Source organism: Podarcis pityusensis (genome assembly GCF_964106645.2).
Source record: "Podarcis pityusensis genome assembly, chromosome: Z".
Lineage (NCBI taxonomy): Eukaryota > Metazoa > Chordata > Lepidosauria > Squamata > Lacertidae > Podarcis > Podarcis pityusensis.
The window spans coordinates 30122571-30148584 of NC_138044.1; the positions used below are offsets into that span (position 1 = coordinate 30122571).

Consider the following 26014-nt stretch of genomic DNA (forward strand, 5'->3'; position numbering starts at 1 on the left):
TTATGGAGCTACTTGGATGAAGGAGTTGAAGGGATGCTCATCCCATTTTGAAATCATCAGCAAGTTTTATGAGCATCCTTTCATCCAGGTAGTTCATGGCACCTTCTAGAAAAATAGCACTGGTACTGCTCTATTGTGTCTTGGTCTTCTGTGTCTAGTTCTGCGTGCTGCAATTTAAGGATACAGACAAGCTGGAATATGTGCAGGAGCGGATGATCAAGGGTCTGGAAACCAAACCTTTTGGGGAATGGTTGAATTGGAAATGTTTAGCCTGGATAAGTTGAGACTGAGAGGATATACGACAGCCATTCTCAAATGTCTAAAGGGCTTTCACATGGAAGATGGCGCAAGCTTTGTTTTCTCCTGCTCCTGTCCAATGGACTCTTGATTAAACATTAGGAAGAACTTTATGATGGCAAAAGCTTTCAGAAGTTGGTATGAGTCTCCTTCATTAGAGGTTTATAAGCAGAGTTTGGATGGCCATCTATCACAGTTGCTTTCGTTGAAATTCCTGCATAGCAGCGGTTGGACTAGATGACCCTTGGGGTTCCTCCCAACTGTATTATTTGATCTCAGTGAACGTAATTAGTGTGTTGAGGATTATAGCCTAAAATACTCTGGGTTCAGGGTGATTAGCTGTTTCCTATTTTCAAATGGGAAACTCTCCAGTAGAGCAACAGCGCCATCTTATGCGTCCGAAGCCCAGCTGAATATTCAGCGAGGCTTGGCGTGCGATCCAAAGGCTTGCCGACTTAAAAATGCAAGCCCACTGGGTTCCACAAGGCTTACTCCAAAGTAGTCCTTGGTTAGGATGGCAGCCGCGACCCCTTTGCCAACCGCTGGGGGACAAAAGATTCCTTAAAGGGCTGGCCAGATACAACCGCGGCGACGTTTAAAAACGAGTTGGGGGAGCAAGAATCACGACTTGTACATGAGAAAAAGCGAACGGTAGAGAAACTCAGTTGTGTGTTTTTTGTGGGGAGGGGGACACCTGCCATGTCTTTTATTGCCTCTTTGAAATAACCATTCGACGCGTTTTGAGGTACCAAACTCAGTTATCGTTTATTGTAACGGTGCTGAAATGACCTGTTAAGTTCCCGTGGTTTTTTTGACTGGGGCGGGTTTCGAGAGCAGAACTCCTGCCTTACCCACCCACCCCCCAACCCAAAAAATCAGGTCGGTTATTTTCCATCATTTATTTTTCTGGGGTATCGTCAAGACCACATCACCTCTCCTTTCTGGTCAGCGATGGCGTGAAGCTACGGACCACCGAGCGCTCGCGCATCTTCGGTGGTCGCGATCCTCCCCCCTCCCCAGTCACTGCAGTCAATCCTGGGCGCCTCTCGACTGGCTTTTGTTTTGCTTTGGCTCCCCCCTCCGCGCGCGACAACTAATGGCAAGGAAAGTACTGGCATATAGAAAGCCTCATTCGCTTTTGCTACGCATGCTCTGGACATCGGCGGCGGCGGCAGGGTCTCAAAAGATGAGAGAGATGGGGGGGTTAAACAAGATGAGGGGGGCGCGCAAGTGCGCGTGGTTGATGCTTGCGCCTGGGTGACGTGTGTTCCAGCAACGGCTGGTCGCGAGACTGCTGGTGGTTGCGTTGGGGGGGGGGGCCGAGGGTGAAGAGAGAAAGGGAGGGGTAGTGAGTTTGCGAGTGAGCAGGCCGCGCGCGCTCCCGCCCGCCTGCCGTTTCCTAGCCCTAGCCTGTGATTGGTGCAGGCCTCGGACCTGGCGGACCCCGAATGCCAGGCCCCGAAAAGCGACAGCCGAGGCGGCCGGGTCCTCGGGCCTGCACTCCCCACCCGCTCGGGCCCGAGCCCGCCAAGCGAAGGTGAGGAGGAGAGCGGCGGCGGTGTGGGGGGAAGCGGGGAAGGGGATGTGCGCTCAGCCGCGACAAGGAAATTGAGCACAAATTCGATTTTATTTTTTAAAAAACGGGGAGGCGGCGGGGGAGGAGGCGCCAGGCCGCATAGGCCCCGGAGCAGGCCGCGCCCCGAGGCCTACAGGGCCGCTCATCTAAACAACCGCCTTTTTTTTTATTTAAAAAACCGAACGAAGCAAAAATACGAAGCGTATGAACCGGCTCGCGCCTCACAGCCAGGCGGCCGCGAGCGAGCGCTCGGGCTTCTCCCCCTCCGCATACTGCTCGGCCGGGGCTGTGGCCGGGCCCGAAGGCGGCCAGAAAATGGCGGAAAATAAAATGGCGCCCGTTGCAGCAGAGAAGCGCAGCTCGGCAGAGGCCCTCGTCTCCCTTCACCTTACAGAAGCTCTTTAAAACACGCGCGTCCACACACACACACACACACGCCCGCCCGCCCGCTAACTGACACCCAGCGGCTGTAGCAATCAGACAAACCGTCCTCCCTCTTGCGCCTCATAGTGCCGCGGGACGTAGAAGCACGACAGAAAAGGGGGGGGGAGAGAGAAGAAAGCGGCGGCAGTCCGGTGAAGACGAGGCCCGGCGATGCGGGGGAAAGCGTTGCTTTCCCACCTCGCAACTCCTGCTAGGGGAGCTGTCCCTGGTGGAAGCCGCCTCCCGCCTTCCCCGAGAGAGTCTTTTGTCTCTCACAGCCGACGGGCCCCCTCGCTACCGTGCTTCCTCTCGGGCCCCGCGCTAGGCACCGCTGGCTCCCTGCCCTCCCTCGGCCGCGCAACACCGCCCCGGGGAAGGATGGGTACAACCCCACCCCCTTTTGCCCGACTCGGGCTCCAAAGCGCCGCTTTATTGTTTGCTCATCACGGGCGCTGATTGGAAGCGAGAGGAAGAGGAGGGTTGTGTGTGTGTGTGTGTTTTTGTGTGTGTTTGTATATAGTATGCGCGTCTCCGCCCCATGCACGCGCATTTCCCCAGCTGTCTGTTGCGCGCTGAGGAATAGCAAGCTAGAAGCCTTACAGAAATGAAGCATATAAATTTAGGTAGCAAAGCAACGCGCCTTGGTCTCGAACATGTGTTTTTGATTCTCATAAGCAGTCCGATCTCCTCTGCATGTTTACTTTTAAGTTCAGTTGGAACTCACTCGCCCGTGTGCTTTAGTTTTGCAGAGCTTAGCCTGTTCGGGTTTACTGGGAAATGATTCAGAAAAAATCCCAACCCAATCTTTGACTTCCTTAAGATGCTGCAGATTTATGCTATAAACCTCAATGGCCTAGAGCCTACTTCATCGGATGCATATGATTAAAAACATCTGATCTTGTGCATGGCTGCAACAGACTTTTTTGCTGTGGGAAGTAAGTGCAGCTGACATTCAGTAGGGCTGTAGACCTAGATTTCTTACTGCAAGCAAGCATAGTTTATTTTTTACTTGGGGAAGTATAATTTTGCATCCACAGTCTTCATTGGGTAGGTCAAGTCCTTTTCCATATGTCCTGGACATTTCCATTTATATTTAATTGTACAAAATGCCTGGTTGTACAAAATAATTGTACAAAATTTAGGTGTTTCTTTATTAGCATCTGTAATTCCACACTTTAAAAAGAAATAAACAACTATCTGATGTTTAGAAGACATCTGAAGGCAGCCCTGTATTTAACGACTGATGTTTTAATGTATTTTTTATCTCTTATTGGAAGATTGGAAGCCGCCCAGAGAGGCTGGGGAAACCCCACCAGATGGGCGGGGTATAAGTAATAAATTATTATTATTATTATTAGTGCCTAATGGCAGCTCTGTTGACTTGGTCCTGCTTAGCTCATCTGCTGTGCTGGTTGGGAGAGTGGCGGGCGAGACAATTGCAGCTGCAGCAGCCACTTAAAAAAAACAACAACTACCTGCAAACATTTGCTGCCTAACAGCTGAGTGACTCAGAGTTACTGCTGTTGACAGGGATTTGGTCTTGCCCAGGAGGCACTCTATATGCATTGCAAAAAGATGGATCCCTCATGAGTGGAATGCTTGCAGTGCTATTTATTACCCACCCTGCAATTTCAGTACCCAGATGTGGCCCTTTAACAGAAAGATTTGCCTACCCTTGCTGTGGACATTTCTTAGGAGCAAGCCCCCATTGAACCAGGGCTAGCTCCAGGTTTTTCTGAGCCTTGTGAATATGACTTTTGGTGGGTCTCCTGTCACTGTCATACACTCTTCTCACATATAAAAATGAAGCAACACATTCACTTTCTCACACAGAGGGAACACTTCCTGATCTGCTAGATTGGGTACTCCTCCGAGGTGGCACTCCTTTTCATACAGTACTGAACAAGGCTATTCAGGCCCTGCTAAGTTAATTTTACCTGTAAACATGCATTGTTGGAAGATAAGGGGAAATTATCTTTTGTGTGCATGGTCAGAAGGTTAAGGTATAAATAAATATGTCATAAGCCCCTGAAATCACATAGGTGGTATCTTCCATTCCCCCAAGTTACTGCTTGGGATGTGGGCAACAAATGGAAGCCTTAATTATTCAACATAAGGCAGGTTGCTACTTACTGCTCCACAAGGTTAGAGCATGGTTAGTAAAACGTAAGAGGAAAGCCCTGTTGACTGGACCATCTCGGGGCCATCCTTTTTCTCACACTGGCCCACCATGACTAAAGGATGATTAGAAAGGAAGGGTAGGGCAATCAGGAAGATTCCAGTTTGTCTCATTCAGACACTGTGGGATTCTGGTGGGATTCTGGTGAACATAGGCACAAGTGTTAACAATGCTGAGGGATATACCATGCATTGATTCATACCTGTGTGAGCTGCTTCATATTCCTTTTTTATGTAATAATACATTTTATTCAATTTTAAAAGCTTAAACACATTAACCTCAAATTCAAGATATGTTTCTTTTGCAAAACAAACAAGGTGACTTCCCACCCTTACCTCTGTGCTGTTTTTATTACCACCCATATTCTGTTGTATTATATGTCAAACTATATCTAATACATGTTTCCTTTGTTACATTTATTGTCATTCTCAATCCACTGCTCATAGTTCAAATCCTGTCCATAATTTTGAGTATAGTTTTTTCTCAAATACTGCGAAAAGGGTTTCCATTCTTCAATAAAAAGTTGGTCACTTTGGTCTCTCACTCTCAACTTCACCAGTTCTGCATAGTCCTTTAGGTTTGCAACCCATTCCTCTTTGGTTGGGACTTTTTCTTCCTTCCAATTGTGCACGTATAGGATTCTGGCAGCTGTCATTGTGCAGGTATGTTTATGGACAGAGAACCTGAAATGGTCTTTGTTATGTGGTGGTAAAATTATTGCTGCAGCCTTGTCCCAGTGGCTTTACACACCTGTTGCATGACTCTTTACTATTTCACACTCTATAAATGTGCAAAAACTGCAACAAAAATCGTTATCTGTCAAAGCACAAAATAAATGCATTCATTATTTTATTTCCCCTGCCCTACCAGGAGAGGCTGAGGAGTCATGCTGATATTTGCTCTTGGTCTAGTAAGAAGAAGATGCACACATGCACTTGCTAAATATGTGTGCACTGAATTCTGTATGAAACACATTCTAAGATAGTTATGTTACTACAAGTAGTAATTTCTATTCACTTTCTTTTCTCAGTTTGTGAGCATAGAAGATTATGGATCCAGGTGGTGGAAGTCTTGGGTTGCAGACACAGGAGTCCAAAATGCCTCACACTATGATTATGCAGGATTTTGGTAAAACAACAACAAACTTTTATTTTTAACTTGACTGTTTACTAATCACCTGCTGTATATTATGAATGAATAACGAATGTCATGGGTGCAAAACGTGGCATAGATAGTAGGAGAGGAGCCTGACAGTCACTGTACCACAGTGGGTAGCTGACACTTTTGGCTACCTCTTCTGCGTAGCAGTATTGCTGGCTTGCTGCCTTAGTAGACCAGAGGCATGGGGAATGTGTATGGACTGCAGTATACACAATTGTTTATAAAATTCTTGTATTTAATTTTTGAAATAATGGAATCTGCAATATTAGATGGCAGTAGAGAGTTAAAATTATTTTTTAATTAGTTGTATTCCATATACTAGGAAAGCAATTCTATAACTAGATCTGCCAAGATGAGTGGGTTAGGATCCATCAAATCTTCAGCTCATCCAGGAGATTCCAGCACAGCTAGGTTATGCTGGTTTAACTCTCTCATTCATTGCACACCAGTTTATCTCCCCCATCGCAGCTCAGCTGTAACTCAACTGACTCACTTGAGCCCAGTGGATCTTAAGCTGGCATAAGTCTTGTAAAAATAACATGGTGTGTGCAGAATTAGAGAGACTTAGGCTGGATCGTAACCTGTTCAGCTCAGTCATGTGATCTGGCATAAGTCAAGCTAGCAAAAAAGGTACTATATCTCAAAAAAAAAATAAAAAATTGTAAGGCTTGTTTTCTCTCTGCCAGACTTAGGGCAGTAACTGTGCTCCTGAGTAGCATTTGAATCGGTGTAACTTTCTGGTGTAAGCCAGTTAACTTATACTGGCTTGCTTTACACCAGCTTCTTGTGTATAGAATTGCTCTATAACAACCTAAGCATGTATACTCAGAAGTAAGTTCTTTGAATGTACTGATTTTTAATCTCTAGTAGGTGTGTTGTACTATAGCACAAATACTTGCCAAAGTTGATCATTATATGCATAATGATATAATTGAACAACTTAATTGAATTCCTTAAGCATTGGGTGATATCTAGGATAACACAAGAGGGTGCCTGCTCCTGTAGTGGGATTTCTCTTTTGTCTCCTCACCCTGCGGTCTTCATGTGCACCTAAAATATGATCCAGAGGGTTGGATGAGTCTTTGGAGCAGATCTTGGGGGCTGGAGAATAGAAACCAAAAACTTCATTGTGGTAGTGGAGTTTTGTTGCACAAGCAAGAGGACATTATTGAATGTCACCATTTTTTCTGAATATGGTTATCAAATATTTCCAGCAAAACCTCCCCTTCCCTTCAGAAGACCAGACTTCACATGAGCTATCCTACCTATGGGATAGCTTCACATGAGCTATCCTACCTATGTCACCTATCCTACCTATGGGGAGGATAGCTCAATTACAGAACACTCTCCTAATATGCCCTTCTTAAACTAAAATTAAATGTAATGAAAGGTAGGAGAGTAGTTTGTCTGACTGCATTCATTCTATGTATTTCTTAGATGCATAGTATTGTTCTACAGCAATATAACTATTAATACTTTATCTCATTTACATTTGTTTCATAGTGGCTGGAATGGCTGGTACTGCTCACATTGATGGAGATCATATTGTTGTGTCAGTTCCTGAAGCTGTACTCGTTTCCGATGTTGTCACAGATGATGGAATAACTCTTGATCATGGCTTAGCGGCTGAAGTTGTCCAAGGACCTGATATCATAACCGAAACCGATGTTGTCACAGAAGGGGTGATAGTTCCTGAATCTGTATTGGAGGCTGATGTAGCTATTGAAGAAGCACTTGATACCAGTGATCATGTTTTGACTTCAGATCTAATTACAGAAACTGTTAGAGTTCCTGATCAGGTTTTTGTGGCTGATCTTGTTACGGGCCCTGATGGTCATTTGGAACATGTGGTACAAGATTCTGTGTCAGGAGCAGATTCTCCCACAATGGTTTCAGAAGAGGTTCTTGTAACCAATTCAGATACAGAAACTGTGATTCAGGCAGCTGGCACTGTTCCTGGTTCTACAGTTACTATAAAGACTGAAGATGATGATGATGGCAAGAGCACATCTGAAGACTACTTAATGATATCTTGTAAGTTAAGGTTTATATGACATTTGAGTCTGTTCAGACTAGAAGTGATCCAGTGATGAGAGATTATGAAGTATAATTGGTTGTTAGTTTGAATATAATTTTCCCAATAAAATTTTGGAAGAAATAGCATTACAACCGTAAAATACTCAATACTGCTTAAAAATGGTTTCTAGTTAGTAGCGGTAGGTGGCTAGTGTACATAAATCTTTATCCAGTTGTACCCCTCTGCTTAAAGAATACTGTTGGATTGAGAAGAGGCTTCCGTGAGCCAAAATGGAAATTTCTGCAAATTCCCCTTTCTCCTGCAATTATTCACACTTCCTACTTCACTTCCAAAGGGTTCACCAGCTCTCTTGAGCAGATTTTGGAGGAGTTGCAGAGGAAAGAGAATTTGAGAAAATAAATTCTACCTTCCCTTTCTGCTAACAGAAACCTCTTAGATCAAAGAGCCTTCTATCAGCAGAAGAACACGATAGGATAGAATACAGCTCACAGTGAGATTTTGTTTTCACAGTTAAAGAGGTTTATGGGAACAGTACAACATTCTAATATATATATATTCTTGGAACCATGGCTGGGAGGACTTGACAATTCTTATGAAAGACTCTTCAAAAACAAAACAAAAAACTTCCATAGCAGTGCACATACAACATTTCAATTCTTTGCATTCTTTAGAACACATTTCCAAATGGAATACTTCAATGTTAAATAAGTAGACATTTTTAAAGGTTAATTTGAAAAAAACAACAACAAAAAACTAATTTTATAAGGGGCAGTTATGGGAATTAGTGGCAATACAATCGTACCTTGGATCCCGAACGCCTTGCAAGTCTAACGTTTTGGCTCCCAAATGCCGCAAACCTGGAAGTGAGTGTTCCAGTTTGCGAACATTATTTGGAACCTGAACGTCTGACGGGGCTTCCGCGGCTTCTGATTGGCTACAGGAGCTTCCTGCAGCCAATCGGAAGCCATGCTTTGGTTTGTGAACGTTTTGGAAGTCGAATGGACTTCCGGAACAGATTCCGTTCGACTTCCAAGGTACATGAATTGAAGATCGGATAGTAAGAACAACAGACTTGTGGCATCTTTAAAGACTTACAAAATTACCATGACATGAGCTTCTGTGGATTATGACCCACTTCATCAGATGCATGCAGGGTTTTCTGAGCTAGAAAGATGTTTGTTTGTGTTGCCGTTAAGGTGCCACCAAGACTCCTTTGTTGATTTTGCTGAGGGAAACTAACATGGTATGACAACTGTTACAAGGAAGACATCAGTCTGTGTAAGCTAAAAAAAACCCCACACAAATAATGAAATATCTCTTTGTTTTTGTTTTTTATGTTTGTGATGTTCAAACACCCACAGTGGATTGCTAGCTCTTGATCCATATGATAGCCCTGCATGCACAGTACTGGTAATCCTATGCTACCCATTGCAGCTGTTCTTTAGGGGTAACATAATATTCCACTACCAGCTTCTTTCAAAAATCTGTTATTTTATTTAAAGCAATTTCTAAACAACTTAAAATTGAAAGTCTCTAAGTGGTATACAAAAATGCAGACATGAAAACAGTAAAAACAAAAAGTAACATAAAAACCACAAAAAAACCTAGTAATAACAGGGTCCAATCTTATTCTTATTGCTTACTACAGTATAGTAGGTTGACAACTTTTTCATGGTATCACGCCACTTCCCTTAGCAAGGATTCCACCACCAGTAATGTCATCACGGCAATCTGGAATGGTAGTGGAGTTTCTTACAAGCAATGTTTAGATTCACATTGTGGGTCATGCTGTAGACCACATGTTCAGAAATTATTATTTGAGCCATAATATGGGTGGCTAAGCCACATCTCGTATGCTGGCCAAAAGTTACCTAGTCCTGCAATATGGTGCTACATAGTTTGCTAAAATTAAGAATACATTCCTCTATTGAGATAGAACCTAGGTAAAGCAAATGTAAACTTACTTAATAAAAGCACAACTGTAAAACTACGTCTCATGGACTTCTGTGCTTGGTGTGACATCACCAGCATAGTGTATGCTGAGACATCATATGAATTGAGAGCTGGCAATCTACAGTGAATCTGAACATCTCACATCTGGAAACAGCTGAAAAGGTAAGTTAGAGGTGGCAAATATTACCCTTTTTCTTCTTTGGTAAACAGGCTTTTCTGCAGAATTTCTCTTGCAAACAATCCCTTCACACTTATTTGTGCTGAGAGCAACAATATAACTGGAATTTACAGAATTTATTCAGTTTCTTCCACTAATGGGTTTACTATGTGGACCAGACCAGAAAGTAATAGTCCTGCAGCTATTACTTTAAAATGAAAATTTTGGTGAGGAGAGTTGTGGGATTATTAATGCATGAAACTGAAATTTCTTCATTTAGTTCATATCTATATAATTATGATGATGTCTGTGCAAATCTTGTTACACCTAGGTATATTTTGTTGAGAAAGAAGCATGGGTTGAAGGAGGAATCCAGAGTGTGCATATTGAATGGAATTGACATAAGTAATTAACTTCGATGTCAAGCTATGGTTGATCGATACAGTACATTTCTATAGTGTCTGAAGTATCTCACACACACACACACACACACACACACACACAAATATGGTAGCATCCCTTAAAATACCTTGCAAGAGTTGAAAAATGTGAGCACGTTTGCGACATTTTTATTTGACCCCTTGTTTCCAATATTTTAAGCACCTAACATGTCTCGGTAACAAGGGCTTTAAAAAATGGAAAAACAACAACAGTGTGATAATGTTTTGTAACCACTTGTAAGGTCTACCCGAAAAGCAATATATAAACACCTTAAATAAATAAATAAATAAAAATAACACAGAACGTTGATAACCACTTCAGAAACAGTATGCTATTTATGACTTCCTGTGATTCCAGCTGAAAAGCTTTCTTTTCAAGCAGCTGTTTTCAGTAGAGTTTAACAATGTAATATCTACTTAGAAGTAATCCTGTCTGAGTTCAGTCAGGCTTACTTTCCGGTAAGTGTAGGGCTGTATCCTAAATGTCTCCTCTGTTTGCATCCGACTAAATCCATGTCACTGTTCCACATTTTTAAGGCAGTATGTGTGGGAAAGAAATGTTAGTACAGTGGTACCTTGGTTTACGAACTTAATCTGTTCTGGAAGTCTGTTCTTAAACCGAAACCATTCTTAAACTGAGGCGCGCTTTCCCTAATGAGGCCTCCCGCCGCTGGTGCCCTTCCACTGTTTGGATTCCGTTCTTAGACCGAGGTAAAGTTTGCTAACCGGGATACTACTTCCGGTTTTGCTGAGTTCGTAAACCAAATCGTTCTTAAACAGGACTGTTCTTAAACCAAGGTACCACTGCACTCCCTACTGCTTGAACCACCTGAACAGGGAAGAGTGTTTTGTCTGCAACACTAGACATTCTAAAAGCAGAAATTACTATATTCAATTAAAATATCCTACATTGCAGACATTTTGTGACTGGATGCAAACTTTATTATGTTTAAAGGACTTTGTTAAGCAGGTGTTAATTTGTTGTGTGGTACACACCTTTGAACCATGGATGATCATTTCAAGATACTACTTCATTATTATATTGCCTGTTGTAATGCTGCTGCCTTTCAGGCAAGACTTAACAATTTTAAACAGAAGTGTTTGGGAGAGAAAGAAAGGTAAGTTATGTGTTTTTTAAGTGTTACAATAATGCTGGTACTAATGTTTTACCTGAAGGTACTATTTTTGTGATTAAAATATTTTTCCTGGCTTCCCCCCACCTGCCACGCCATATAGTTACTATTTGATAGAATACATTTATATAGGATAAATGGGCAAGAAATGGTGAAGAATATAATTACACTTGACCATTGGAATACTTCAGTTCTTATCATCAACTCAGTGACTTAATGTCTAATCTCATCTCATGCATAAGTCATGCACTGAAATTTACAGAGGAGAATTTTTTTTTTTAGGAATTCAGCAACCTCATTCACCATGTTATGGCTTGCTAGGACTGTGCAAACCTGCTTGTTTCAAGAGAGGAACTTGTACCTCCTTTGCTTCTCCTCGGTCCTTTCAGCATAGAGTGGTATCTAAGCCAGTGTTTCATTTAGTATGTCATCAGAACCAGGGATTGTGGTTAAAGTCTCTCCTTGTTAGCACCTTTGTCATATGTGATCCTCGAATGAAGGGTGGTATAGAATTTTTTAAAATAATAATAATATGAAAGCCATACAACATGCTAATTACCTCTTTTTTTTGGTTGTATTGTTATATTTTGTATTTTACTTTTGGGGAGTATTTCCTTTTCTGAAAACCAATAAAAGTTTTTCTTTTTTTAAAAAAAAGATCTCTCCTCTTTAACTACAATACACACCTGTAAAACAACCTTGGTGGATAAAGAGGAGATACCTTCACCTCTCTGGTTTGGATGACATGTAAACCACTGGTTTCCAACATTTTGGCCTGAAGGAACATTTGGAATTTTAAGAAGGTGCTAAGGGCACCAGTCAGAAAATGGCTGGCACTTCCAAAAGAGCAGAAAAAGAAACCAGACAGGAATAGAACATGGTTCAAAAATGGAGGAAAAGCTATTCTTTTGTGTTAATTTGTTAGCAAATAAGTTTTGAAATGCTTTCTACTTTTCCAAACGCTGTTAAGTCTTGGATGTTATGTTTGTTGCTGGTGTGCTGCTATAGATTAGAACTGGAAAATAAAATATAACTGAATCCTGAAATAATTTTAAATTACTATAGCCAGCCATATACATACATAGCCACAAATAAAGGCATGATGCTAGCTGGCAAGCCTTTTCTTTTCTTTTCTTTTCTTTTCTTTTCTTTTCTTTTCTTTTCTTTTCTTTTCTTTTCTGGCTGTCTGCATTGAATAGAAAAAATAGATAGACAAGGAAAATAACAAAATGAATATAAAACTCACCACAGTAGGCATTGAACATTTCAATGCTTGAGGTTGACTGTCATTTAGAAGTTTTTTTTCAAAATTAGGGCTGTATGAGGAGATGATAATAGTAATGTTTCTGGCCTTTGTACTGAACACTCCCTTCCGAAAACATATTGGGAGCAATCCTTGCTAGGCACTACACAGGAGGAAAAGTTCGTGATGATAATGATGCCTCTAAAATGCACCCCCAACAACAACTTGGAAACAATCAGGAAAAATGTGATGATAAAATAATGACTCAGCATTACTGCTTCCACAATTTGGGAATAGCTAGAATTAATTTATTGTTGTTATGACACCTCTGCAATGAGTCCACCCCACAACTTTGGGACAATCCATGTTGTAGGGTATGCAGCAGAAACAAGAAAAGGGTTACCATATCCACACCCACTCCTGTATTCAGTGGAGGCCTCTCAAGCAGCTTTCCGCTGCATGTTCCAGCAGGCAAACTAAACAGACAGTGCGGCATCAGCAGGATCCCCATAATTTTTTCCTCACATTTTCAAAAAGTTGTTCCATATGGCCCACAGGCAGTTATTGGGGAGTTGCTTCTTCTACTCCCAGTTTTTAAGCAGTTCAAGTGGCTACCTGCATATTGCTCTGTGTGGCTGGCAGGCAGCAAAACAAAACAGATAGAACAGCAGTTGTGTAGATCCAGGGACTAGCAAATAAGACAGAAGTAAGAAAAATACTAAAGTGGAGGGTGAAAGGCAGTTACGTTGCCTAGTATCCAAACAACTCATCAGTCACAGCTCTGACTTCACTCATTGGCTAAGAACACCAACAGGTAGGAGCAACTAGACTGGTTCATTTCAAAAAAATGCCTGCCCATTTTTCTTCACTTTTTTCCTCAGCTAGAGATTAAGCATTGTCATTTTGTTTTTGCTTATTCCTATGCATTTAGCATCTCAGGAACTTTGAATTTTTAATGGTATTCTTTGCCTTATGATTTACAATTATGTTCTTATTGCCTTATACTTGTTCTCCGAGAATTATGTTTGATGACTAAAATTAAACCAGTGCATGAAAATTTGCAGATCTGGGCTGTTCTGCATCAAACGGGGTTTTTCAATCAGAACCATGAAGGAAGGAAACAGAAGGAAAAAAACAATAGGCAAGGCACTAAGGTTAACTTCAAAAATGTCACATTTTATGCATGCTTACCATCTTTTAGTTTTGACATTTGAGTACACATCTTTTGATTGCTGAATTATTGCTTCACTGTTAATGAATAGTTTGTAATTTTTAGGCTTTCTAGCCACAAGCGTTTACACATTACTTTTTATCACCAATATTCTCTATAGAGAATATTGCCTTTTTAAAATCCCACTGTGACATAGGTATACTGATAATACTGATCCATGTAATTTTAAAAAGAATACTTTGCATTTTAAAAACAAGGGACTATTATAGAAGAATAAAATGTTCATTGTTCCAATCTGGGATTAGGTTCTCCATTAAGTGAGTAGTTAAGGGGTTACCGTATTTTTCGCTCCATAGGGCGCACCGGACCATAGGGCGCACCTCGTTTTTTGGGGGGGGAATAAAGAAAAAACATTTTATCCCCCCCCCTCCAGGTCCAGGAGCGGCGGCAAGATTGCGTGCAACCTCGCTGCCGCTCCCGGAGCTTGCGGGGCTGGGGGCGAGGAAGCCCAAGCTTCCCCCGACCCCAGCCCCCAGAACAGGCAGCTATCCGCAAGCCTTCCTAGCGCAGCGGGAACTCCCGCTGCGCTCAGAAGGCTTGTGGATGGCTGCCTGAAGCCCAGCGAGCGCAGCGGGAGTTGGCGCTGCGCTCGCTGGGCTTCAGCCTGCTATCCGCAAGCCTTCGGAGCGCTCCGAAGACTTGCGGATAGCTGCCTGAAGCCTGGAGAGCGAGAGGGGTCGGTGCGCACCAACCCCTCTCACTCTCCAGGCTTCAGTGAAAGCCTGCATTCACTCCATAGGACGCACACACATTTCCCCTTCATTTTTGGAGGGGGAAAAATGCGTCCTATAGAGCAAAAAATACGGTATTTATTAACCATATTTTTGAAAGAACAACTCTTTTTTTGTGCTGGTGGCACGATCCTCCCTTCCTGTGCAAATTGGAGGAGATCCCCCAATAATGCAGTCCCCCAAGTTTTCAGCATGCACACTATTTACTCTGATGAGCAAAGGCTCCCATTATACTTGCCAAACTTCTCAGCCTTGAGTCCAGATTTTAGGCTGCAGTCCTCATCATCCCCAACCATTGGTCATGCTGGCTGGGGATTACAGAGATTGCATTCCAAAATCTGAGGACCAAAGGTTGGGGAAGGCTACTTTATGCCACAGAGATGCCCTCTCTCACAAGCAGGTTGCATAAGGAGGGATGGATAATGCCCATTTTGCAACCCCCCCCCCCAGAAAAAACCAAGTACCCATTTAAAAATAACTGGAAGTTTTTTAAAAAAATGATTCACAATAGCATTACTGATAAATTTAAAAACAAAAATAGTGCTTAGCTTTTTTTCCCCTTCTGTTTTCAGTAGTTCCAGCAGTGTTCTGATTCGTTCACAGATTTCTGTAATACCACTTTCATCAATGACACCAAATACTGCTGCTGTTTAGCAGGTATTAAATGACATCCAGCACAGGCAATATGAGCACACACAAATTTGCACTGTTAAATCCAAGTGTTACATATCATTAGTACATGTAAATATGTATTATGTGAAAATGAGCCTGATTTGCCTATTGCTGAGCAATTGCAGAGAGGTGTCATATTGGGCATTTAATTCCAAGTTCCAAGCAAAGGAAATTATACTGTATTTTGTTAGTTTAAAGCACTTTGACTTGATGATACTGCTCATAGTATTGAAAGGGAATAATTGGTATGTTGTTTATGAGTTCAGAATTAAGCTCAATATACAAGTAATGTTCCAAATCTCTTAAATCATGATTAAAAGATGAGAAGCAAGGCCATATCACATGCTTTCTTTCATTCTTCCTGTGCTTGCACTGTAAGTCTAACTCAGGTTAGGATACGCATTGGCACTGGCCTGAAGCATAGTTAAACAAGATATAATGTGGCATTCAACACCAATCTTACTCAGGATAGACCCACTGAAGTTAACATACATAATTTTAGTGGGTCTATTCTGAGTAGGACTTAGTTGAATACAACTCATACTGATCAATATCTAGAATTGTTTAGCATACTCTAGTTAAGAAAGAACCCTCATTAGGCCAACCGTGGTTAAGGTTAGTTTGGCATAAATTTAATAATGCCTGTTGGGAAGGGGTATATTGGAGCGATAATGCTATCCTGTTCTGATTTATAAATCTGAAGTGTTACATCTCTCCTGGAGTCTTACAGGGTGTCTTAACAGGGAGTCTTACAGCCTTACAGAGTGACTCGCTAACATTTTATACTATGTATATGGAGAAAGGGAAGGGACAGCAATACAAAAACAATTCTGGGTTAAAGAATACCCCTGCCCGTACAGGCCAGTCATATCCGACTCTAGGGTTGCGTGCTCATCTCGCTCTAGATTATAATGTAACAGACACGTTTCAACAGTGTGCTTGTAATTTTTGGTGGTGAAATTTATTAAAACAGTAAAATAAAACAAATCTATTCATATGTGAAATATTCACAAAACAAGCAAAATAAGGTGATTGGTCTGCATGCCAGCTTTATATTGCGAATCATGTTGTGTTTTGCATAAATGAGCTAAGAACAATTGAGCAACATTGCTAATACTTGCTTCTTGCTTCCTTCTAACTGGTTTTTATTGTTGTTTGTTTTTTATAGTGGATGATGTTGGGGAAAAGCTAGACCATATTGGAAACACACCTTTAAAAATCAGCACTGAGGTTTCACATGATGATGTATCTAAAGATGATGGTTTTGGTTCTGAAGTCATTAAAGTTTACATATTTAAAGCTGAAGCTGAGGATGATGTGGAAATAGGTAAGTATCGCAACTTCTGATGTTGCTAGTTTGTGGTGTTTACAAAATCCAGTTGCCTACATTGTGTAAAACAAATACTTCTTTGTAGCGGTTTCCAATTAAATTCCTTCCATTGTCTTTCATAAGGGAATCTAAAATAACTAAGATACCAAAACAAAACCATGAAAACTCTGCCCATAGATTACATATAGCTTGAAGCACCCCCAGGTTCTGCCTGGGCTATCTCACTCAACTTCCAGAACCAACCCTTTTCCCCATGCCCTTGTAAGGACTCCTCTGAGTTTGTTCCTTTCTCCCATATGTCCAACCCATGACAATTTGTCATGCTAAATGGAAATTAAAATGCTGCCCCACCGTGCTGTCTTTCCCTCCTAATGACAGTTGTTGTCTTGTTATTTCATCAAGCGCACAGAAAAGAAATGAAAAATTTTACTGTTCCTATCAAAATGTTATCAAATAAAAATTACTTATTCTCTTCAAGGTGGAACAGAAATTGTAACAGAGAGTGACTTTCATAATGGGCATTCTGTAGCTGGAGTTTTAGAGCAAGGAGGTGTCGGCAGAGTACAGCGAGAGAAGATGGTTTATATGGCTGTTAAAGATTCCTCTCAAGAGGATGAAGATATTGGTAAGAATTATATTTTTGTGTTGCTAAAAAAGTAATCTTGTCATTTCTCTCCCCCCCCCCCAACCACTGTGAATATGAAGGGATTTTATCCCTATATTGTTATATGATTATTTTATACTTCAAATGAGGATAGAGATCCTAACACACACCTCCCACTTAAGTTATGTGCACCAGTCCACAAACAAGCTGAAATTCAATCAACTGCAAATGAGAGGTCATTGCAAACCTTGTCATGTGTGCTGTTGTTTGCACTATATTGCACATCATGATCTGATACATAGATGGATTGTGATCTGATACATAGATGGACAGTTTTCTTTGAAATGCAATCCTCAGCATTTTTATTTAGAACTAGGTGCAGCCTATACCGCACCAACCTCCCCAACCGCACCAACCTCCCCACCAGAGCTTTCTCCTGGTATGCACATTGACCCCACTAACAGGAAGTCAGCTATGTAGGTGCGCCCCTCCCCGCTTGTCTGCTCTTGCTGAGAAACAAACCCTACCAAGTTAAGTGGGCTTCTTTCCTATGAGATATGTATCAGTTTGTAGTCTTGAACATAGAGGGGAAACTCTTGATGGCAATTTCATGAATCTGGCGTTCTGATTTTGGATTTTCACAAATAGATTGGTAGCTTCTGGTTTAGGAGATAACTACTAAATCAAATACGAATTACCGTATTTTTCGCTCTATTGGACGCAGTTTTTCCTCTCCAAAAATTGAGGGGAAATGTGTGTGCGTCCTATAGAGCGAATGCAGGCTTGCGCCATAGCCGCGCGCAACCCCTCCGGCAGGGAGAGGCTGCACGGGGCTATGGCTTCTTTAGCCCTGCGCAGTGTCTCCCGGCAAGGAGAGGCTGCACGGGGCTAAAGGGGAAGCCAAAACAGCAAGCGGGATTCATCCCGCTCGCTGCCTTGCCTTCTTCCATAGCTGCGCGCAACCCCTCGGGCAAGGAGAGGCTGCACGGGGCTATGGCTTCTTTAGCCCCACGCAGCCTCTCCCGGCAAGGAGAGGCTGCACGGGGCTAAAGGGGAAGCCAAAACAGCGAGCGGGATCCATCCCACTTGCTGCCTTGCCTTCTTCCATAGCTGCGCGCAACCCCTCCGCAAGGAGAGGCTGCACGGGGCTATGGCTTCTTTAGCCCCACGCAGCCTCTCCCTGCAAGGAGAGGCTGCACGGGGCTAAAGGGGAAGGCAAAACAGTGAGCGGGATCCATCCCGCTCTCTGCCTTGCCTTCTTCCATAGCTGCGCACAACCCCTCTGGCAGGGAGAGGTTGTGTGCAGCCTGTACGCTGCTCTTTGGGGCTGGGGGGGGGGAATATTTTTTCCTTGATTTCCCCCCCTAAAAACTGGGTGCGCCCTATGGTCCGGTGCGCCCTATGGTGCGAAAAATGCGGTAATTGAGCAAAGCTGGAAAATGGCATATATAGTGTCATTAATTTCTATACCCTTTAAAACTAAATATAGGTTGTGCTGAAATAGCTGATGAAGTTTACATGGAGGTTATTGTTGGTGAAGAAGAAGCCACATCGCTGCCTGAAGCACAGCTTGAAGACACTGGTGTGAATAAAACTTTTGTTCCTGTTGCATGGGCTGCTGCTTATGGTAGGATGCTAGATTATGACTTCATGAGAGTCCCTTCTCTCCTTTCTAATTGCACTAACCCATCTCTGCCCAAATAATAATTTTAACATTTAGTGGACATAAAAGCATAATAAAACGTATTGTACAGAGGACCATGGATTCGTTTTAAAGACTCTCCAGAGTTCTTTCTGTCTTTAGCAGTTAATGTGGCAATTGAAATGAAGCTTTCAAAAATAAGTCTTAAGTTTTAATATTTAATAATAGTAAGGGAACTTCAAACACTTGCTCAAAGAACCCATTTTCATGCACGTGTCTGCATATTCTGTTTGTAATTAAAGGAAATTGTCAGCCCACCTACACTTAGACTTCAAAGTGCTGCTCCTAGGCCTCTGAGGTTTACCCCTGTGCTACCCATTCTCTTTTTCCAGAAAATGTTACAAAAATGGCTGAATTCACCTAATGAAATTAGAGAAGCATTTGAAACCCAGATCCCCAAAACACAAATATATATTTCATTTTTTTAAAAACTCCTCACTAGATGGCAAATTCAGATGGTGTTACAAATGTGACAAAAGTCATATGCTGTCTGACCACTGTACAAAGCAGAGGCCCACAAATACTGTTAACACACTTTCCATGGCAGACAACAATTTAATTCTGGTAGTCAGAATTGTGGTATGGTCTCCAGAATAGAAAAGCTCTTATATTTTGCCCTTTTGGTTTTTTAAAGTGCCAACATTTTTCCTTTTAAGCAGCCCAAGTCTGCTGCAGTATAGACTGCTGTCATGTCTTCTATCCTGTCCCATGTCCTCACAACTGGCTGAGCAAGAGCATAATTTTTAAACTTCCTTTTAACTTTCCTCATTCTGTTTAGTTCCCTCTTACATATATATGCGTGTCTGAATCTTTGCACTGGAATAAAAGATTGTAGCAAAGGGAAAACGGAGGGTTAGCCTGTAGCTTGAAGGTCCTGGTTAGCCAAACAACTGCTGATGTGTAGCAATGTGTGAACATACCTATGTTCCTATGGGAAGGGACAGTAGCTCAGTGGTAGAGAATATGCTTTGCTTGTAGAAGGTCTCAGGTTAAATCCACAGCATCTCTATTAAAAAGTGATCGCAAGCAGAAGATGCTAAAAAAGACAATATCTAATACCCTAGAAAGTTACTGTCAAAGTTGACAAAACTAGGAAAGACTAATGGTCACACTCCGTGTAAGGCTGCTTCATATGATTCTTACAAATCAGAGGCTCAGTGCTAACAAGTTGTATGGTGTTTCTGTTAATGCTGTGAACTAATGTGCAAATGTTATTTTGTAGAATAGCTTCATACAAACATTTAAAGGCTAGTTGCTACTTATTTTTGTGTGTAATGAAAAATAATAATGAAGACACATTTATGGCATAAAAAAGATGAATGTCTGGAAAGCAGTGACTATTAGTAAGTTTTATTTTGAAGCAACTGACAGCAAATCATGTATCTAAAGTGAAAGTTAGTGGGAAATTGGGGGGGGGGTTGGTTGGTAAAAAAGTAACTTGGAAATAGAAATGATTAGCTTAGTTGTTTTCTGTGTTGGACTGCTTTGAAATCATTATGCAGTTGGAATGTGTGAACTGTTTCAATGAACTACCTGTTCCCCTAGGAGATGATAGAAGACTTCCCCGGAGGTATGAAGACTGTCAAACAACAGGTCAGTAGATGAAGAATTGCTCATATGTCTAGTATTTCAGAGATGTTGTGAACTACATTTAGGCTTCATCAGCAACTATATAAGAATTGGCACATTAATATTAATACAGCAGATAATTCAAGGTAAACGAAAACACAATTATGATATTAACCAGCTCCTTGCGTAGGGCTGTCAATAGCCCTGCTGTGACATTCCCAAAACAAACCCTCTTTCCTTTTAAACTTGGCACCAGCTCTTACAAGCAGCTACCTCTGTTTCATTTTTGGATGAAATACTCCATTAAAATGCTAAAGGAAGCAAGAAGAAGCTATGCTGGAGCAATTTTTGTGCCTTTCTGCTCTATCCCCAGTGCTGGATCCGGTGAATCTTTCATTATAGGAGTTCTTTTCAATATGTTACCTTAAGTATGTCTACTCAGAAATAAACCCCACTGAGTTCATTGAGAGTTACTCCTAGTAACGTGCATATGATCACAGCCTGAATGTGAGAATGATGTTGGCTGACATTTTTTTCATTTATTAATTCAAAGTATTTCCTCCTGTTCTTCACAGTCTTAGCTTCAGAACAGCTTGTGTAAGATGAATAGAAACAAAAGCAAATCATTGCTTTCTGTGTGTTGTATTAAAAAATATATGTAGCTATTATCCAGTGTGTGTTTCTAGCATCTTATGATGAAGCAGAATCCCATTGTCCCAATCTCAGCGCAAACACAATTGCAACAGATGGTCCTTTCTCTAAACAGCTTCAGTGTTCAAAATAAGCTCTTATAAGGGAGCCTCTTGCCACATTGTGATGCGTATCTGGTCTTTCACATCAGGAACCAACTTGGATGCAAGATTAGAAAACAAAAATGTTAATGCAACACAATTCCTGCAAATCTGTGATAGCATTAGCACAAACAGACTGCTTAAACAGAAAGCCAAGAAAAGGAGGAGAGGGGAAGCAAGGCAGTGGCAAACAGGTAAAACGACTTCCTTGGCTAGCTTTTACCTACTTATCTGTAGCTTTTAGCATTCTTAAATTAGAAGATAAAAGTGTAGTTGATTCCGTATTCTTACAGCGTTAGGAGTTTTTCTTTTTTGGGAAAAGATACCTTACGATTTCATCCAGTTTTCTCTTATCTTATTAGCTGCATAGTCAGAAGAGTATTTCCTGACTTTCTTATACTACAAGTTCATGTAGTATTTCTGCAGTAGCTAAGTTCTTGTTATATTAACATAGTAGGAGGCATGTGGATTGGAAATTTCTAAAAGGTAATTTATAAGAGATTATTCTTTGTTGTGTTGAACTGTCAGCTTGTGCACAGCCAGCACAAATATTTATTTTTTAAAAAATCAGCAAGGGCAAAGAACCACCACTCAGTGCATTTTTCATTGTAGAATTTACACAATATTAGACTACAGTGTAGTCATTATGGGACATAGTCATTTGCACAGCAGAAATCAATGTTTCGGTAATTCCGCCACTTAGATTTACAGTTTTCTTTCTGAAAACAAAAATAAAAAGTCTCCGCATAAAAATTCCAAGGAAATCAACTGAATTTTTCAATAGAAGTACTCCTTTACCCCAGCCAGTGTAAAATACTGGAGTAAAAATGTCAAACAGAAACTATCCAGGAATACATATAAATACCCAAACCTTGGAGATGTTTGTGTGTGCTTCTAAACACCAGGGTGCATAGAATATGCCTTATTAGGAAGTTTTTTTGTTCCAGCCAACTTAATGTGTTGGTAAAAATGTCCCACGCCATTTTTCAAACAAAAACTGATACAGGGAAATAGACTTAACCATCATCCTTCTAGCACCACACTTTTTCACTTTGGAATATTGTACTACCCTGACTTTGGAATTTTGGTTGAGGTGGTCAGTTGTCTTTGAAAGCCATCCATGTAAAGTTGTTTTTCCGGTATTGTTTTAGGACTTAATCTCCATACTTGTTAGCCCAAATATTGATGACAAGTGTTTTGAGCTTATCCAGCTAGAAGCTTGCTAAGTTTGAAGTTCTTAGCTTCAGCTTTGGACACAAGAACTGTCTTTCATTCCTCAGTCTCTTTTGTAAAAGTGTTAAATTTCAGTGCCTCTTGGTGAATCCTCAGAAGTGAAGATTTGTTTAATTGTTATCAGCAGTAAATTTCAGCATACGTTGACAAAATTATGAAGAATTGAAAATATGGTTGAATAATAGAAAGTGAAAAGACTATAAGAATTATAAGCAATAAATACAAATTCTAGTCGTGATAGGATTCTTAAGATCTAGTGAATGGGAGAGAGGTTGACCCTAGAAGAGGGTGATCCAACTTTGTATGCCTGAGACTGCGGAGGCACAGATTTTGAAAATGGCAAAAAGAATGTTCCACAAATGTGCTGAGACTGGATCCACAGAATTCAACCCACTCCCACTTCACTGATATCCTATTGAAATCAGTGGGAGGGAAACTTAAAAATAAATAAATCCTAGCATAGGAAAGGAACATTAAAAAGGCAAAATGTGGGGGCCCAATACTTTCTCCCCTGCTGGCAAGAACCTAGTTGGTCATAGGAAAAAGCAATTAATCTGCCTTTAGTTCTCACTCTCCCACTTTTGGATTGCTCTGTTCTTTATTCAAAACATTACATGATTGGTGTTTTTTTAAAAATGATACTGTGTTCTGCTTCATTGATGTCTGAATCATTCTTTTTCTTGTTACAATTTATTTCATAATATTTTCTGTTTGTTTAAAACAGCTGTTATAATAGGTCCTGATGGACAACCCTTAACCGTCTACCCTTGTCACATATGTGGGAAAAAATTTAAATCCAGGGGATTCTTGAAAAGGCATATGAAAAACCACCCAGATCACATGATTAAGAAGAAATACCAATGCACAGACTGTGATTTTACAACTAACAAGAAAGTAAGCTTTCATAATCATTTGGAAAGCCATAAGCTCATCAACAAAGTTGACAAAACGCATGAATTCACAGAGTACACCAGGCGATACAGAGAAGCAAGCCCACTGAGTTCAAATAAACTGATCTTAAGGGACAAGGAACCTAAACTGCACAAGTGCAAATATTGTGACTATGAGACAGCAGAGCAAGGACTGCTTAATAGACATCTGCTTGCGGTTCACAGCAAGAACTTCCCTCATGTTTGTGTTGAGTGTGGGAAAGGATTCCGCCATCCTTCTGAGCTCAAAAAGCATATGAGGACCCACACAGGGGAGAAGCCTTACCAGTGCCAGCATTGTGTCTTCCGTTGTGCTGATCAGTCCAATTTGAAGACACACATCAAAACCAAGCATGGTACTGACCTGCCCTTTAAATGTGAACATTGTCCGCAGGCATTCACAGATGAGAAAGAACTCCAGCAGCACACAGAGTTGTTTCAAGGGCATAAGACTCATCAGTGCCCACATTGTGACCACAAGAGCACCAACTCGAGTGACCTGAAACGGCACATAATATCTGTTCACACAAAGGACTTTCCTCACAAATGTGAGGTGTGTGAAAAAGGTTTCCACCGTCCATCGGAGCTCAAGAAGCACAGTGAAACGCATAAAGGTAAAAAGGTACATCAGTGCAGGCACTGTGACTTTAAGACTTCAGATCCTTTTGTACTTAGTGGGCATATTCTCTCAGTTCACACTAAGGACCTGCCTTTCAAATGCAAAAGATGCAAGAGAGGATTTAGGCAACAAACTGAACTGAAGAAGCACATGAAGACCCACAGTGGAAGGAAAGTCTATCAATGCCAGTATTGTGAGTATAGCACTACAGATGCATCAGGCTTCAAGCGGCATGTCATATCAATACACACAAAAGACTATCCGCACAGGTGTGAGTACTGCAAAAAGGGATTCCGTAGACCATCAGAGAAAAATCAGCATATAATGAGGCATCACAAAGAGGCCCTAATGTAACATATGAGCTGTAGAAGAAAACGGTTTAGAAACTGTGATCTGCTTAATTGGGGAAGAAAACTCTCATGAACTGTTTCTCCTGGTTTCAAAGCTTGATATTAAATCATAACTTTACATTCTTTGTATTACAAGTCTTTAAAAGTATTAGGGTTGACAGGGGATCTCATAGCCCTATGATTGTTGCTCATCAAAACCTAAAGAACACTATAAAATGCAGAGATGAATGTTTGAAAAGCTGCGGAAAGAGACCTTGAATGTCTTCTGTTTAAAGTGTTATATATAATTAAGCTAAAGAAAATACTAAGACCGTTATCTTAGCCCTTTATCAATAACGCCATTTATATCCTTAATGAAAACTGGGGGTGGGAGTTTTTAGAAATGTTTGCTATGGCAAGTCTACAATATGCAGGTAGAAGTCAGTTGCTTTGTCATTACATTTTTTAACTGTGCTGGGAAACAAGAATTGGTTAGATTTTGAGATCTGTCTTTTTTGTTGTTGTTAAAGCAAACACACATTTCACCAGGAAACATAGTTTCCTTCCTTTATTTAGGTTCAATGAGCAATATTTAAACTTTTTTTTTCCAGAGCTGCTGACCTATGTTATCGCAGGATATGGTGTTAAAAATACAGCATTGTTTTTGAGCTCAAAAGGTGTTGTTCAGTACTAGGATTGAAGATGTGTGTGTATATAATTTCCCTTTTTATCTGAAAACTGCAGTTGAATGTTCAGTATGGCACATATAAAAAAATTACCTTTTGGCCGATCTAATTATTATAATATTTTTGAAAAAGAATAAAAAATTAATGGCTGCGGCTGTTGGTGCTATGATTTGGCACTGTTTTTCTTGCTATTTTACTGTTTTCCTTTTTCAAAAAAGAGTATCAAGATTACATTAGTTGGAAATGCCTAGGGAATCTTAGGGGGCAGTGTTCCTGGCAAGGGTAGACTACTGTGGTCCTTCCTTGCAAATTAAAAATCTTTCCATATAGAAATGAAAATTGCACCTTTTAATCAATTCATACAAAACATATACCATACTATAAACATGCATTTTCAATCTGTAAGAAAGTTATATATGCAGTATTTAACCAGAACAATATGCTGCCGCTAGAGTTTGGAGGTGGATCTTCAGTTTACAGTGTATACATTTGAAATATGCATCCCTTTAAACAATGCTTTGTGTTAGCATGCTGCAAATCAAAATGGCGCTTAATATAACAAGCTGGTCTAGGGCTATTTAATAATTAAAAACTGTTCATAAATGTTATGCATATAATGTGTACTTTTTTAAAACTTTTTTTTTTAAGTTGCTTTATGTTTGCACACAGCTGTTCACATAATAAATTGTAACTTTACTTCATGCTACTATATTGTGGCTTTGTGTTTCAGATAATGTTCATACTTTGTTTTTGCACCAGATGAGAATCAGTTCCTTGAGAATAAATTTTTTTTATATTTCTAAACTTCAGAAAGTTAACTTTGGGAAACCTTGTGTTTTATGTGGCTGTAAAAAATGATGTACACGATGTAAAATAAGATTGTCACTGTTATGTGGGACTATTATTTCAAAATGTGTTACTCATTGTAATGAGCATACAATAAAATGCATCTCTTGCACTCCAAGCTTCTTGAAAAAGTTTGCATTCC

General features: G+C 40.7%; 1 protein-coding gene across 9 annotated transcripts; it reads left to right on the forward strand.

Annotated features, from left to right (window-relative positions):
• The first annotated feature begins 775 nt into the window (after positions 1 to 775).
• ZNF711 (zinc finger protein 711) lies at positions 776 to 25990 on the forward strand. Of its 9 annotated transcripts, none has more exons than XM_080989512.1 (9): positions 776 to 948; positions 5506 to 5603; positions 7140 to 7670; positions 16403 to 16561; positions 17043 to 17189; positions 18658 to 18795; positions 20416 to 20463; positions 21281 to 21424; positions 23188 to 25990. In XM_080989512.1, exons 2-9 carry the CDS (start codon positions 5525 to 5527, stop codon positions 24363 to 24365), a joined length of 2424 nt encoding a protein of 807 aa, XP_080845638.1. In that variant the 5' UTR covers positions 776 to 948; positions 5506 to 5524; the 3' UTR covers positions 24366 to 25990. The 9 variants fall into 9 exon arrangements, with proteins under 9 accessions (XP_080845638.1, XP_080845636.1, XP_080845639.1 ...); XM_080989510.1 differs by lacking the exon at positions 776 to 948 and adding an exon at positions 1588 to 1834; XM_080989513.1 differs by lacking the exon at positions 776 to 948 and adding an exon at positions 1588 to 1834 and having other exon boundaries at positions 20419 to 20463.
• The last annotated feature ends 24 nt before the right edge of the window (positions 25991 to 26014 follow it).